Below are 14,826 nucleotides of genomic sequence, written 5' to 3' on the forward strand. Positions count from 1 at the left end.
GAACAGGGTTGATACAGCCAGAAATCAGCTACTTCATATCTCTCCAGTATTTCCCTCCCCAGGCACAACTATACAGATGTAGCTCGTGCATTTTGTTCTATTAGATTTAAGAGAAAGTTGTAAAACACATTTGTCTGATATCAGTTTAGAAACCCAGAGAACCAAGACTACAATTAATTTGTGAAAGTACACACAGGGTGTGTGACCAGGAGACCAAGTGTCATAAAAGACAGCTGCAGCTAGCACCAACATTATGGAACTTGTTCCAAGTGAGTTATACAATATTCAAGTTGTTTTACATGAATGAAACATCATATCATGTGTATCAAAATCATATCTATCAGTGCCTGGCATTGGTACAACAACAGATGTTCCAAATATCTTTTGTACCAAAAGTAGCAGCATCAGAGAAAGTACAGAAGACAGGTGGGACATATCTAATTTTAAATGAAAAGGAGGCGCAACCCCAAAAAAATGATAGCCTAAATGATTAAATTTAAGGGTTGATCAAATTCTTTCTTAAGGTGATGCCCTTTGATAGATTCCCCATTGATAGATTCCACTGAACTTACCTGAAGGAAACTGACAGCCATTAAAAAGAGACTATAAGAACCAATTCCACCTGTAAATACTTCATTAAGGTCCCGCTGCAACAGGAACTGTTTCAATACTAAAACTAGAAATGGTAACACAGGATATTTCTGAAAGAGAAAAACAAAGCTGTTACAATACTGTGATGCATGCATACAGTGGATGCAAAGAGAACATACTGAAACTATCTGGTTTATTATATTTTGTCTTAAAGCTAACTATAAATCCAACCTGTCATTTTTAGTAACAGTGGAGAAGCCAAAGCCCTACCTGTGATCAACATAGGTATTTTACCTATTTGACTCTGGTGGCAGACATTAACAACAGAAAAAAGTTATTACTTTGGTGGCAGACATTAACAACAGAAAAAAGTTATTACATCATAAAATCTGAAGTATTTGGGTCAAATATAAATATATAAATATATATACACACTTGCTTTTCTCATACAAGTGAAAAGTATTGCAAAGGAAGAACTGCAGCGATAGCCAGGTCTGTAACAAAACCTTCTTGCTACAAATAAGAGGTAGCTCAAAGAGCACTGAGATTTCTGTCCTTCAAGTACTTTGGATACCCAAAGCTAAAGAAAGCCCTTCAGAATTACTACACTCAGGTAACATTTTCAAACATGTGAAATATCTTTGGGTAATTGATCCTTCAATGGGTTTATGTGCGTGGAGAACACAGACCTTAGGGACAGCAGTGAAGGCTGGGCTATGCCTGCACTCTATACACCCCCCACAGGGCAAAGAGGTTCAATAATATCACTGCTTTTATCAACACAGAGCCAAAAAGTTCCTTAGTGTCACAGATGAAATATGGGTCATGATGTCCATGACTGCAAAAAGATAAAAGGGAAAGAATTTTGCTGAGAACTTCTCTGCATGAGGCTTGCAGTGAGTATTGGGAGTCCTATTTAACTGAAGACCCCTAACTATCCAACTGAAGATTTTGAACTATTAAGAACTTCCAGTCACAAGCTGAAGTGTTGAATGTGAGTACATACCAAAATTTAAAGATGTGATTTTTCTCACAAAACTGCCTGTCCTTAATAAAGGCTCCAACTCCCTCACACTTCCTAAATAACCTGGATGAAGAGCAAGAGGCATTTCCAAGCTTAATGTCAAATATGACATCTCAGTTAGGTATTGTTATGTGGGACAAAATAAGACCCAAGAGAATGCTCTGCATGTGTTTTATAAAGAGTGCCTCAGGAACACCACTGAACTCCAAGTCACACAAAGGACCCTCCACAGCAGCACAGCCGCCCGTGCCCAAGGCCAGCTGTGGCACAGCTGCACAGCCTTGCTCAGCCTGCTGGGAAAACAGCCCTGTGGGAAAGCACCGTGTGGGAAGCCTTGCTGGGAGTGCCTCCACTCTGCTGGAGAGCTGCTCCCCATCTCAGCTGTACCTGCACTGTCAGCCTGAGCCACTGCTGCTGATCCTGACCCTCATTCCTGACCCTCCCCACAGCCTCCACATCCTCCTGGCCACTGCTGTGCCAGGCACTGGCCAGTCTGGGAGCTGACCCCAGCTACTGGCACCAGACCTGCTCTGCTCTTTGGGCTGGGGGTGCCACAGGGCTGCAGCCCTGCTCCTGCTGCCACCCACAGCTCCTGCTCCATCCCCAGGGCACAGACCCCTCTCGCCCCCTGACCCAAGGCCGAAGGGCCACACGTAACCCAGGCAACTTGATTTTCTATGCTTTCACACACAAAAATTCCTTCAGGATTCCATGAGGAGACTATCTCCCATCTTGAAATTCTGAAGTGCATAGTTCAATGAACTGCAGCTAAAAGAGCAAAACACTTAAAATAGGGATTAGTGCATTTTCCTTAATCATTGTACCATTAAAACTACTCCATATTTTGTTCTTGTATTTCAGTATCTTCATGCCTTTTAAAACAATATATCTAAAACTTAGGAACATCCCTCAGCATTATCAGACAACAAAAAAACAACATAGTAGAAGTGCATATCTAATGAGGATGCAGTCTAAGTAAAATAGAAAATAAAATTAAGTTATCAAATACTCAGCATGTAGTTGTTCCATGAGAGAGTTGCCTAACCTTGATAAAATCTTTGATGAGCTGGGCTGCTTTAACCCCATTCTGTACATTAAAGCTTATATCAACTTTTACTTCAGTGAAAGAATCTGTCAGTTTAATAATAGGTACCTGCAAAAGAAAGATACAGTAAATCAATACAGATTACCAAGACACACTTGGTTTCATTTATAACTGATATGCACCAGTAAACCTGAAATTTTTCATGAATTTATAGAGAGGAAGTAGGCAGTGACATCAGGACTCCTATTTATGAACTCACTCGCCTTGCCAATCTGTATACATAAACTTTGCTTTTCTAACTCTTAAACACTATTTTCAATTTACTGTCCTGCTAAACAGAACTTAATGCTTCACCTCCCAGGTGATTTATTTGGGATTGCTTTGGGTGAGTTGCTGTTGCAGCAGCTCCAGCACTGGTGAGGACCACGGACACCAGAGGGAGACGAACACTGGAAACACAGAGAAATGATCCTGGAGACATCAGAAACGACAACCCATGTCACTGGGGTCTTCATTTCCTCACCAAAATGAACTTCCATCAAGAAGTACAAAATATGGAGAGTACTCTGATTTATCTCCACCTGAGTAATTGCCAAATTACCTCTCTCGACTAATAATAGCTATGAGTTAGATGCCCCAATACTCTTACATACTCTTACAATTAGCAAAAGGTAGGAAATTATAATGGAATTAATCTATTTTTTGCAAGACATACCACTACCTAATTTACATAAGGCTGTACTTAGTACTTCTTTGTGAAAACTGATTATATATATGCTTACTTGCAAAAAGAAAAAAGAAATTATTTACTTATTTAAAGACTCAGTCCAGAAATGTCCTAGTTTAATCACATCAATGCACAACACTGACCAGTCCAATCTCTCTTAAAATCAACATGTTGTGCATATGAAATATCAGACAATTTCCACAATAGAAAAAAATGCTTTTGTTATTGTACTATCAATTATTTTGTCAGTAAAAAGACATAATACTAAATAAAAAAGTTTAATATGTTCTATTGCAAATTTAATATACAAAATACTTTCTGCTTATGAAAATTCATAACTAACATCTTTCTTTGATTAGAAATTTAGCTTAGAACAAGGAAATACCCTCTTTCCCCAAACTTACAGTTGCTTTATCTAAAACTTTTACTGAGTTTTCATCTGCTACATTGTGCTTTCTAAGAGCTTCTTCCAGGGTCCAGAGAGGCAACGTCTCCCATTTTCCAAACACAACTAAATCAATATCACTGAAATGGAAAAAATAAAAAAAAATAATTATTAAAATTAAAAGACCAATACACATAAAATACAAACAACTGACATCTATATATAACTCAAAGCTGACAGAATATAGTTTAACTTAAATAATTAATTCTGATTTTTCTGAGGAAATGGTTGGAGATGAACTCTTACACTTGGGGAAATACAGACCATTTCAGGTTACCTAGAGGAGTGGACATATAAACATAAATCAATTAGGCTGCAAAGCCTGAGATTAGTCTCCTCAGGCCACACTGTGAGCAGAGAGGGATCAGCTCCTCTGGAGTGATTCAGAGCAAGAAATTAACTTGTTGTGAATCACCACCTTTGGGCTGTATTCACCAGGAATGTTGATTTAACAGCCTGACACTGAAAGGCAAAGTCCTGTTTCTCATCCTCTACCCCCAGAAGCATGACCCTGTCTCCTCCTTTGCTCCAGGTCTGGTGTTTGCCTAATCCACAGCAAGTCAGTTCAACCTTTAAATGGGTCTGGCAGAATCCTTCTTCACTCCCCTTTAAAAAACCCACAGAACATTCTGGGATAATTTCCTGCCTCTTTGGATCTCTAAGCTGGTTTTCTGGATGATCAGAGCACCAGAGGGCACAGGGTAAGCTGCTGGCCTATAGAGCCAAGAACAGGGAGAAAGAAAAGGGAGAAGAAAACATAGCAACTTGGACTTCAGGAAGCAATAAGCTATTAAATAAGATCAAGCCACCTCATTAACTTCACTGACTAACTCAGCTCCTTGAAGGGGTGTCTCCATTCCACTACACTTCCTGCCTGTGCACACACACAGTCATTTCACTACACAGGGAGCTGCTACCCTAACTCAATCCCTGAACTCAAATCCAAAGATGGCTGGTGGCACATCTCAAGCCAGTGAGGGCTACTGTGAGATGCTGAGCTTCTCCCTCTTTGCTCCCCAAGTCTTTTGATTTCCCTGCTTGCCCAGGAACACGAAGGAGGTGAGCATGTAACCCTATAGTTATGCCAGCAGGATGCTTCAGTGATATGGAAAACTGTAACAGAAAACACAGAAAAGTTTAGAAATACTTCCCCTGAAACAGATTCTATAGATCTCCTGATTGCCAAACAGCACAGCTTTAACAATCCCAAAGAAACTACATGTGCATGAGATGAGCTGTCTCCTGCCAAGCAGCAGCTCAGCCACAGACCATTGGGCTGACAAGGACAGGCAGCCCCAGGCCACTTTCAGAAATGTGTTCAAAACTGGCCTGGAGAGCAGGAAACACTGCTGGACATTTCTCTTCGAAACTAAATTAGTGTTAAATCCACTTCTGACAGATAAAAACAGGAGACATTTTTCTGATGCACACCAAGAGAGAAAAAGCAGCTCTGTTGCCACCTTGAGCACAGATAGTGCCTGCAAAGGGACACAGAGATCCAGCAGCAAAGCAACTGCGTGTCCAAACCTGCAACAGCAGCTTAAGTTGATGGATATAGAGCAAATCCCAACAAAGACACAGCATTAAAAACACACTTCAAGCCTTTCAGAATCCCAGAGCCTGAAATCTAAACAAACTGTTACTCAGAGGTAGGGAAAACCTAGGGCAAAGGGAAGCTTTGATAGAAGGCAACAGTGAATTAATGACCAACATACATATGATGACTATTTTGAAAATTTGGCAAGCACTGCCACAGGAAGGTTTTCTATGGATTCATATACTATATTTGAAGTTTCTGCATTTTTCTCCCCCAAAACCTCACTTCAAGAAAGGTGAAACACTCAAGAAAGGCAGTATATGACAAGAGAAAAACGTTTTTGTTACATCTGAAAACAATGAAACAAATATAGAAAAGCATCCATCAACTGGCCAGGAATATCTCTTTAGCATTACCAGCACTATTAAATTTAATTAAGCCTATTTAAAACAAATTTTTAAAAGGCCAGGAATGAGGCCAAATGTGAAAACAATGAGTATTTGTACACCTCACTTCTGGCTTTACAAACAAAAACTGAGAAATTAAATTCCTTTACAACTCCTGAAACTAAAGCAGGTACTAAAGCATCTGTCAGGCTCTTTCTTTTACAAATAAAGATGAAACAATTATGAGGATATCCCTCACCTGAAGTCAGTACTAGATGTCCTCCTGTTCCCAAACTATGGAACTCAGTTCAAAAGCAATCCTCAGATTTATGCTATTTAAATGTGCTTATCTCCTGCAGCCATTTAAGCCAGATCCTTCCACTGATACATTCAAGATCTATATAGTGTTACAGTCAATAGTCTTACTTATTGTATTTTTGTCACTTCATAGAGAACTAATAGCTTAACACTTTCTTAGCACAACATTTGACACAAGTATTGACACAAGTAACAGATCCTGGGAGAGGAGAGCAGATAAATAACCCCAGAGTTAGAGGCTGAACAAGTTACTTTTCTTTTGCATGGAATTTAAACTGAAAAAATACTAACCTTGTAGGTAAATATAAACCAGTTTTAAAACTTCCAAATATCTGCACCTGAAATAGAAGAAAAGGATATATAAGAAAATATATAGGAAGAAATAAGAAATTTTTCAGGCTTCAGAAGATAAAGAATTCTATTAAGCTTCTTGTAAAAGTTGGCTATTGCTACCCTCCATTGGTAGACTTTGGTATTGCTAACAGGCAACAATTCTGTTAAAGCATACTCATCTTCAATGTACTACAAACAGCTGATCCTCATTGTTTTTACTCATAAAACATTAATAATTTTGACTTTTCAAATAAAAAACTGCTTTGCAATGTAAAAATTGTTCCCATGACCAAATTTGTCAAATAAACAGAACCCAAGATTTTGAAATGCTTAACAATAACAGATCATTTAAGAAAAGCAATATCAGTTTAATATATTTTTTTGTTTTTACATCTCAAAGTATACCTCTCAGTATTTAAGTATTTTTGAAGTTCAACACATTTCCATTGCTTTGCATACTTTAAAAAAGAATCAATTCTATCATGACCCATTTTTTTCTGCATCACAAAGCAAGTAACACAACTGTCTATTTCTGCTTAAACAACAAACCAAAGTTTCATAAAGCCTCACATCCCACAGAATTACTTTATTAGCTGGATTTTTACTAGCACTGGAGGTGTAAATCATCAGGTTTCCCCTGTAAGCTGTCCAAAACCATGCTCTCATTGCATTGCAGGGAGGTCGGGCTCATGTGCTGACTCTCAAAGGGGGGTTGGGGAGACTTCAAAGGAAAAAATATCTACACATTTGGGCTAATTTTCAGCCATTCTTCTGATGTGTTTCCTGAAGCCATCTTATACAGACTTGAGTATTCTGCTTTAATGAGTCTCATACAGCAGTTTGATTGCCACCTATTTGTATGTCAAGTGACCCACTTTTTATGTTTTTCCCCTTCAGGATACATAAAAGGGGGAGACAGGAAAAGAGGATGCTTTGCAAGTGTCTTAATACTTTAGTAGACTAAGAAGCAGTTTGAGTGCTTCTTCCTGATTATTTTTTATGACTTCACTCCTCTTAGCCTCTTACCCCACGCCCAAGAAAAAGTACATAGACAATTTAATATTGAAAGTTCATAGCTTCTCAATCTGGCAAAGACTTTGAGAGGTGCCACAGCACTAGCACCAATACTGTACAAAAGCATAAAGGTATCACAAAGCTAAGAGTGTAATAATAATTATTATGACTATTTTTAACCCAGGATAGTAATAGAAGCACTCTCTATGAAACTGGGTTCAGTCAAATCAGGACTCATTTGGTCACCAAAAACACCAGAAAAATGCTTTTGCACAACAAAACAGCCACTGATGGGTTCGGAAAAAACTAAATGTGCTTTCACATTATCAAACAAAATAGTGTGTTCAGCTGAACAGCAAAGAGAGCCTTTACTGAATAAACAACCCTGAAAGTATTCATAAACTTACTGATACAACATATATGACCTTTACCAAAAGGAATGAGACAACATCTGCTCTTGTACAATAATTTGGAGCATGAGAAACACTGAACTATTAAAAAAGAAACCCACACCCGCACTTCAACCACTCTCTCACAGAAACTGGAAAGATAAAAGAGGAAGGGTTGGGAAATCAGAACACAAATTTTAAAGCATTTTGATTTATTATCAATTTGGAATTTAAACAGCTGAAGCTCTGTAGCCACGCATGTATTTAAAGCATCCCAAGCACAGAACACTATTATGGCTTGAGATGTGAGCATGATTAATTTGTGTGGTGTGCCAATGCTGCCAATCATGTTTTTATAGTTTGTGGATGGAGATCTGTGTTTGCACTCATAAGGTAACTACAGTGCTGCAATGATTCCTGCTCCTCTATGTTATTGTTACTGTTTATCCCACATTTCAGTGAACTTGTTCATATTAAATTCCACAGTTCCTGAAGGAGCTTTAATTACAGTATGTGTCCAAATACATGCTCACTGAGCAAAACAGAACTTGGAAACTCACAAAAGCTTGGTAAATTTCTGGAACCAAAATCCCTCTGTCAAAACAACAACAAAAAAAGCCATCCACAGCTAATTTAATTTCCCTTTCTTCTATATCTTTCAGTAGAATTTTCTGAAGTTTGTCAAACTAGATAGAGTTCATCTTTCAACTTTCATTCCCAATCATAGAATTTTCATAACTGAAGTATATGAAGTATGCAACATTTCCTCTTTTCAGATCTATGTGGTCACATGGACACAAAGCTGAGGATATTATGACAAATGTATCCTAAATTTGACTGTGTAAGTACCTATTTGTTTAGTAGCCAAATTTTCCTACTGAACCAGTCAAAAATCTTTGTCTTGAAAAGTTTTCATTTAAATGTTTTGGTTGTTTGGTTTCAGCGTAATTAAACTGTTTCTTATGGTCAGAGCCCTGCTGATGCCAAGAACAGTTCTCACTTACTAGGAATGTTTCCTTCTAAGCACATTCCCTTGAGTAAGACAGCAAATGACACAATTGCAAACTTCTATAAATAAAGTAACAGTTTAGGATACCCAGTTTTACCCCCCTCCATCTGCTTTTTCAGCCTTTTCCTAAGTGGAACAGGGGAGGGGGAAAAAAAAAAGGACGTGCTCATGCACATTCCACATGTACATTTTCAGTACATTTACATTTATGAAGCCTTATTTTCCTTTTCTTGGTATCTGATTTTTATGTATTTACATATTTTTAATGTCTTACCTATGTGCTTAGTGAGAAACTACAAGCTAAATGTGTATGTTTAACTTCCAAGTTTATTTTAGCTGGTTTGGCCACATCAACGACTCAAAATGAATGGCTTAAACATTAACCCATCACTTTACACTACAGCTAGAGCTGAGGACATTGGACCAGATAACACTCCACCTTCTCAAAGCATGTACTCAAAACTTGAATCTTACAAGTAGCTAAACCAACACAGATTTTCAAAAGGTTAGTGATTAACTCAAAGGACTGAAAAATTACAAGAAGCGACTGTCCAAGTCGAACACAGTTGAGTTCAGCAGTTCAGTACCCAAGCTGATCTGGCAAAGCAAGTTTTAGAAAAATAACATCACAGAAATGCTGCTGTCACCATTCAGTTTCCTTTTAGCCTCCAGAAAACGGAAGGACATACAAAAGGAGAATTCTTCCTCAATGTAACAACTGCAGACAAAATGCAGTTGGGCTTTGAAGAACAGTTACTGACTTGGGAAAAAGGAACTGGCCCACTCTCATTCTCTAATATTTTCAAGCACAGCAGAGAAAGACAGCCCTGGCAGTTTTAACTGGCACTAATTGAAAAGTGAACTTCAGATTTTCAACTACACAGTGTGTGCTTCTTCTCAGTCACGTTACAGCTAAGCCCAGTGGTCAGCTGTTGCTTGTGTAGGGCTTTAATTTGCTTCCCCTCCATTAATATCTGGTAGCTACAAAAAACTTTCAGCAGCTTAAAGAAGGACTATTTTCTCAAGGACACAAAGTTATATATACACACACATACACATATATGTATGGGAAAAGTTTTTTTTAAAATACAAAATACTTTTACAGATCAAGCTTGTCGTAGAGCGTATCTCTGGAAGCAGTATGTTCTTATGCTCTAGTCAAAGTGATAGTGGAGTGGTAATAGAGATCCCCTGATAATAAATCTATTCACCCTATTAGACAGTTAAATTTGCAGCATGCAAACTTGCCCAGGAAATAGTAACATCTCTAGGCTGAAGCAACCAGTGGTTTTGATGAAATCCTCTCCTCCAAGGCACTGGCAGGTTATAGCTCAACATAAACTGTTTCATACCCACACTGTTCTCTACACTATTGCCTGTCAGACCACTACTCCTGCTCTTGATTAGGGTCCACCTGACTGTTTCACTGGGTTAGAGGATAGCTGTGCAACACCTGTGACACATGCTGCTCTCTTACACAGCTCCCATGGAAAGGTTACTGTGTTTGCTCAAAGAGAAAATTGCCAGATACCTGGAGTAATGACTCAACCACCTCCCTCCAGCTGTGCACAGGCAGCAATCAGAGTGGAGAGTGCTCCTTCCCTACCATATTCACTGATACACTGTCCATAACAACAACCACTTTGAAAATGTGAGTATATTTTACACACTAACCCACACACCACATACACAGAACTTATACAGAATTCACATTCTGTCGTATTCTGCCAATTTCTAAAAAGGCACTCCAAAAAAACAGGTTAACAAGATTTGAAATGAGTGGTGGATTTAAGTCACTCATGTCAAAACACTGTCTTTTACTGTGGCAGGATCAAAGAGTATTCCTTATACTAGAGATTCTGCTATCTGAATCTGGTTTGCTATTCTGGCTAACAAGCCCTTATTTTCAGCTACTGTCACCTACAAATAGATGACTACAGCTAGAAATTTACATTCTGGAAACGAACACAATATTAGTAGGAGAATACAATTAGACTAGATTCAATTATGCCAGAAACCCAACTGTGTCCCCATAAAAACCACATTGACTTATAAACACAATCTCTCTGTCTTCTTTTTAATCTAACCTTTAACAAAAAACCCACAACTCAGCATAGGAGAAACTCTTGTTTTGAATCAGTATGTACTAGCAAAAACCCATCTTCAGTGGAAAGAGGCATTATACATTTTAAGCTCAGCAAACAGATCTGTAGATTTGTTTCTTCCTAAACACAGACTCCTGAGTTTTTTTAGATTTGCAACATATACCAGTTTAGTATAACTGCCCATTAAAAATACCATGGTCTATGTAATGTGACATTGCCAGTACACCACTTTAATAGATTTATTCAAGATCACAGATCTCTGGACTAAAATCCCTTCTACTAATGATAAGAGTTTCAGAAGATTGTTTTAAACACAATACATGCATAGAGGTCTGATATGTTCCCATTTATCTTACCAAATAAATATTCATGACACTGAACATTGCCACATCTTATGCCTTTGACTACAGCAGGACAAACTTGTCTTTATCCTATGTATGACAGAAAATGTTACCTTGCATTATTTGAGAAAGAACGATCACCTCTCTAATTTCAGTCTTTTTATGTTTAACATGGAAAAATAAACAGCATTTGCAATATTCAATATTCCATATAAGAAACAGGCACCAAATGTTGCTTTTATATATTAACAAATAAAACAGGGTCCTACTCACATCTGCGTTAGGCCAGAGCTCTTTGATAACATTTTCTATTCTGGTCACCACTTCCATCCGCATTCTCTCTTCTTCAGGTCTGGGAGACATATACTTATAAAAGTCAATGATTTCTTCATGAAGACTAAGAAAGAAAAAAATAAAGAAGAAAAAGTCAGAAAAAAACTACATGCAAATGAAATATCAACTACTCTAACCAAAAATGCTTTTTAAGCTTTTAGTTTCCCATTTTGTTAAGGGGCAATTTTAGAGCAGCATGTAATTAAAGAAAATCCACATTCCCAACACTTTCTAGCATTTAGTTCCACATTAGCTTCTTATGCCAACAGGTCAATATTGCACTTGACTTGCTAAAAGCATGGAAACAAATCTAAATCCAAGTGCCTTCAACTCACATTGAAAGTCACACTCAATTCTAATGCCAGCATAATACAGAAATGGTTCAGTCTTCAACTATGAACGCAGCTGTAGCTCTGAGTACATGCTTCACAAAAATTTAAACAGGAGGTTTTTAGCCAACACTTCCTAGTCAGCCCCTTGGCAGCAGGCAGGAAGTTTCAGGCTGCAGTCTGTATTCAGTACCATGCTTGCAAAAGTTGACAGTAATTGTGCCAGTACTAGAGCTAGAAAAACTGCTTCTTTTACTGCTTCTAGAAGTCACATAAACTAAAAATGTACTCTCCCCCCATAACCCAAGAAAATAAGTAGTATACATGCAGCAGCAGTTGCTCAGAAGAATAAGTGACTGACAGACAGTTAACCCATATATAATTTGCCATATTACATGTATTTTTCATTGTCAGTAAGTTATGTTTACCTTGCCTGTAATGAGAACTGAAATAAAAATGTCTTCATACAGTGCTACATATTTCTGTGCTTCTGTAATACAGAAGCACATCATCAACTTGACTAATAATGTAATTCCAGCCACAGAGTAACTAAATTAATTTCATTTGTTTCCTGCAGTGACCATTATAGTAATAGCTAGTTATCTTCCAAGAATGTATTGTTTCTAGTTACCAAGTACAACTGCATCTTTCATTAAAGCTCTGAGGCACCACCAGAAGAGGGCAATTTATTAAGACCAAGCCCTTAGCTGAAATGGGGAATCTAATACTTCCCTACTGCACACATGCTTAAATAAATCAAATGTTAATAACTGAAGCTGTATACAGGTGTCAACAAAACTGATTAAAATATCTGACAGTTGTGTTTAATAGAGTCAGAGCAGGCAAAGAAGTCAAACCACCTGTGTTAAGTTCTTCCAATACTGCAGTGTTATGAACAACACATGCTTCTCTCCCCCCATCCCCAAGTTAGGGGAAAAGTTATAAAATCCTGGCAGCTTGTGGTGGCGACCACTATGACTCTCCATATAGATAAGGCTAAGAGAAAAACTCCTCTGACAGAGGGAATCTCTTACCTCCTCCTACAGTTGCTTTCTCGCTTTTCCTTGGAAGCTCACATCCTGGAGTTCATGTGCACATTCCAAACCACCACTTACACTTTACACCACAGGCTACTCTGCCTTCTGCTTCTCAACCATCTCCTGTTCTTCTACTCTTCGCTGCTATTCCACATGTTGGCATTTAAACTATTTTACAGTTACCTTCTCAGTGCAAGTACTGGATTCAGGTGAGAAGTATGTGAAAAAGGACAAGCTGAGCACTCCAATGACCAAGTTCACTCTCTGGCCTCACTGCCAATCACATGTACTGAATCACTAGTTTAGTTTCCACATGATTGATAATTAATCTAGGTTTACAAACCAGACACAACAAGGACAATGGGCCAAACCCCAATAATTAAACTCCTGGAAATAAAAATAATTTTTTCAACTGCAATTTGGTGAACCAGCTTACAAGACAACCTGGGAGTCAGGTCTGTCTTTAGGGGGTAAATGATCAAGAAACACAGCCCCATTTCTGCCTCTGGTCCCCTGGACTAGCTGGAGCAGACTAGTTACATGCACAGGGCAGATGATTTACCCCAGAGCAGTGTTTTCAGCAAGAACTGAATGCCCACAAGCACTGTGAGCCATGAGGAGCAGCACCATGTTATCTGAGGGCACTGAATGGTGTGAGACATGCTGGGATGATACCAAGGGAGTATCCCTGGGGAGAAATTTATGCATGGTACAGCACAAATCCATACTGTCCATTATTAGTGGGCCCAGCTGCTCCTGGGCTCATGCTTTATGGGAGTTAATTATTGCCCCATCCCATCAGGGAACTTTGAAAGAACAAGGCAATCAGAAAAGAGGTCCCCAAAGTGCTGAGAGAGCCAAGCCATACAGACACTGCAGTTCTCAGGGCACTGCTCTTTATTAACTCCACTGACACTCTTAATCCAGATAATTATATCAATTGGTGCATTCTTTAAAAGCACATAAAATAATGATGCATTGTCAGAACCAGATGCATCTCTTTTTCTAAACACATAAATAACAGATGTCTGCATTTCTTTGAATGGGATCCTTCTTATTCTTCGGTAGTCATGAAAAGCTTTGTCACAAAACAAAAAGTTAAGCTACCTGCAAACACACAAATTCACATTACACATACACAGAATGTTAGCAAACACTGCACATGCAGAAAAAAATGAAACCTGAACTCTTTCAATGATAGAAGGAAGACTTAAAGACTTTACCAGAGAGAGTTCTCATCAGCACTCCAGTTGGAAGTAATACAGACACATCTGTGCTTCATCTGCTGCAAGACTGCCCACTGTCAGGACCTCCTGTGCTGCACAGAGCCATGGTGTGCAAAAGGCAGGCAGAAACTACAGGGGCTCAAGACTACACCTGGATCCCTATTTCCCTGCCCAAAAACAGGCTGCTGCCAAAAAATAGGGGAATGATTAATTAAAGCCAAGACAAACAGAAGTAAGCACACGTGGATTTCAGAGCAGAACAACATGACTTAGAGGTGTGACTCCAATTATTGTGGAGTTAACTCATGCTGTATTGAAAATGAAAACTCAAGGTTATTCACTGTCTTAATCAACATCTATTGTAGTCACTGTTTTTCAAAACAATTTGTTCGGATTAATGGAGTCTGTTTACAAAAGTCTCTAGTGAAATTTTCTATATTTAGCCAAAATGAAGATCAAAGAGACTAAGATGTTCTTCCTGGCATCATAACAGTATTTTATTATTTAATAACATTACATTCATCAGTAATTTCAGATAAAAGTTCTTAGAAGAAGACTTGTTTATAAAAGGAAATTACACTGTAATAAAACTGATTTCACTATTGAAAGATATTTCATTTGGCTTTATAGCCATACT

The 14,826-nt window shown here is 38.4% G+C and overlaps 1 protein-coding gene across 1 annotated transcript in view; it reads right to left on the reverse strand.

Annotated features, from left to right (window-relative positions):
• Window positions 1-14,826, reverse strand: part of TENT4B (terminal nucleotidyltransferase 4B) — a 39,276-nt gene that overhangs the window by 6,580 nt on the left and 17,870 nt on the right. Inside the window, exons 2-6 of the mRNA XM_079316109.1 lie at window positions 11,538-11,661; window positions 6,365-6,411; window positions 3,792-3,912; window positions 2,661-2,768; window positions 573-701 (exon numbers count right to left, since the gene is read on the reverse strand). Of these exons, the coding sequence (XP_079172235.1) occupies window positions 573-701; window positions 2,661-2,768; window positions 3,792-3,912; window positions 6,365-6,411; window positions 11,538-11,661 (529 nt within the window). The remainder of the gene's footprint in view (window positions 1-572; window positions 702-2,660; window positions 2,769-3,791; window positions 3,913-6,364; window positions 6,412-11,537; window positions 11,662-14,826) is intronic.

The sequence above is a fragment of the Erithacus rubecula genome (genome assembly GCF_903797595.1).
Source record: "Erithacus rubecula genome assembly, chromosome: 12".
NCBI classification, from domain to species: Eukaryota; Metazoa; Chordata; class Aves; order Passeriformes; family Muscicapidae; genus Erithacus; species Erithacus rubecula.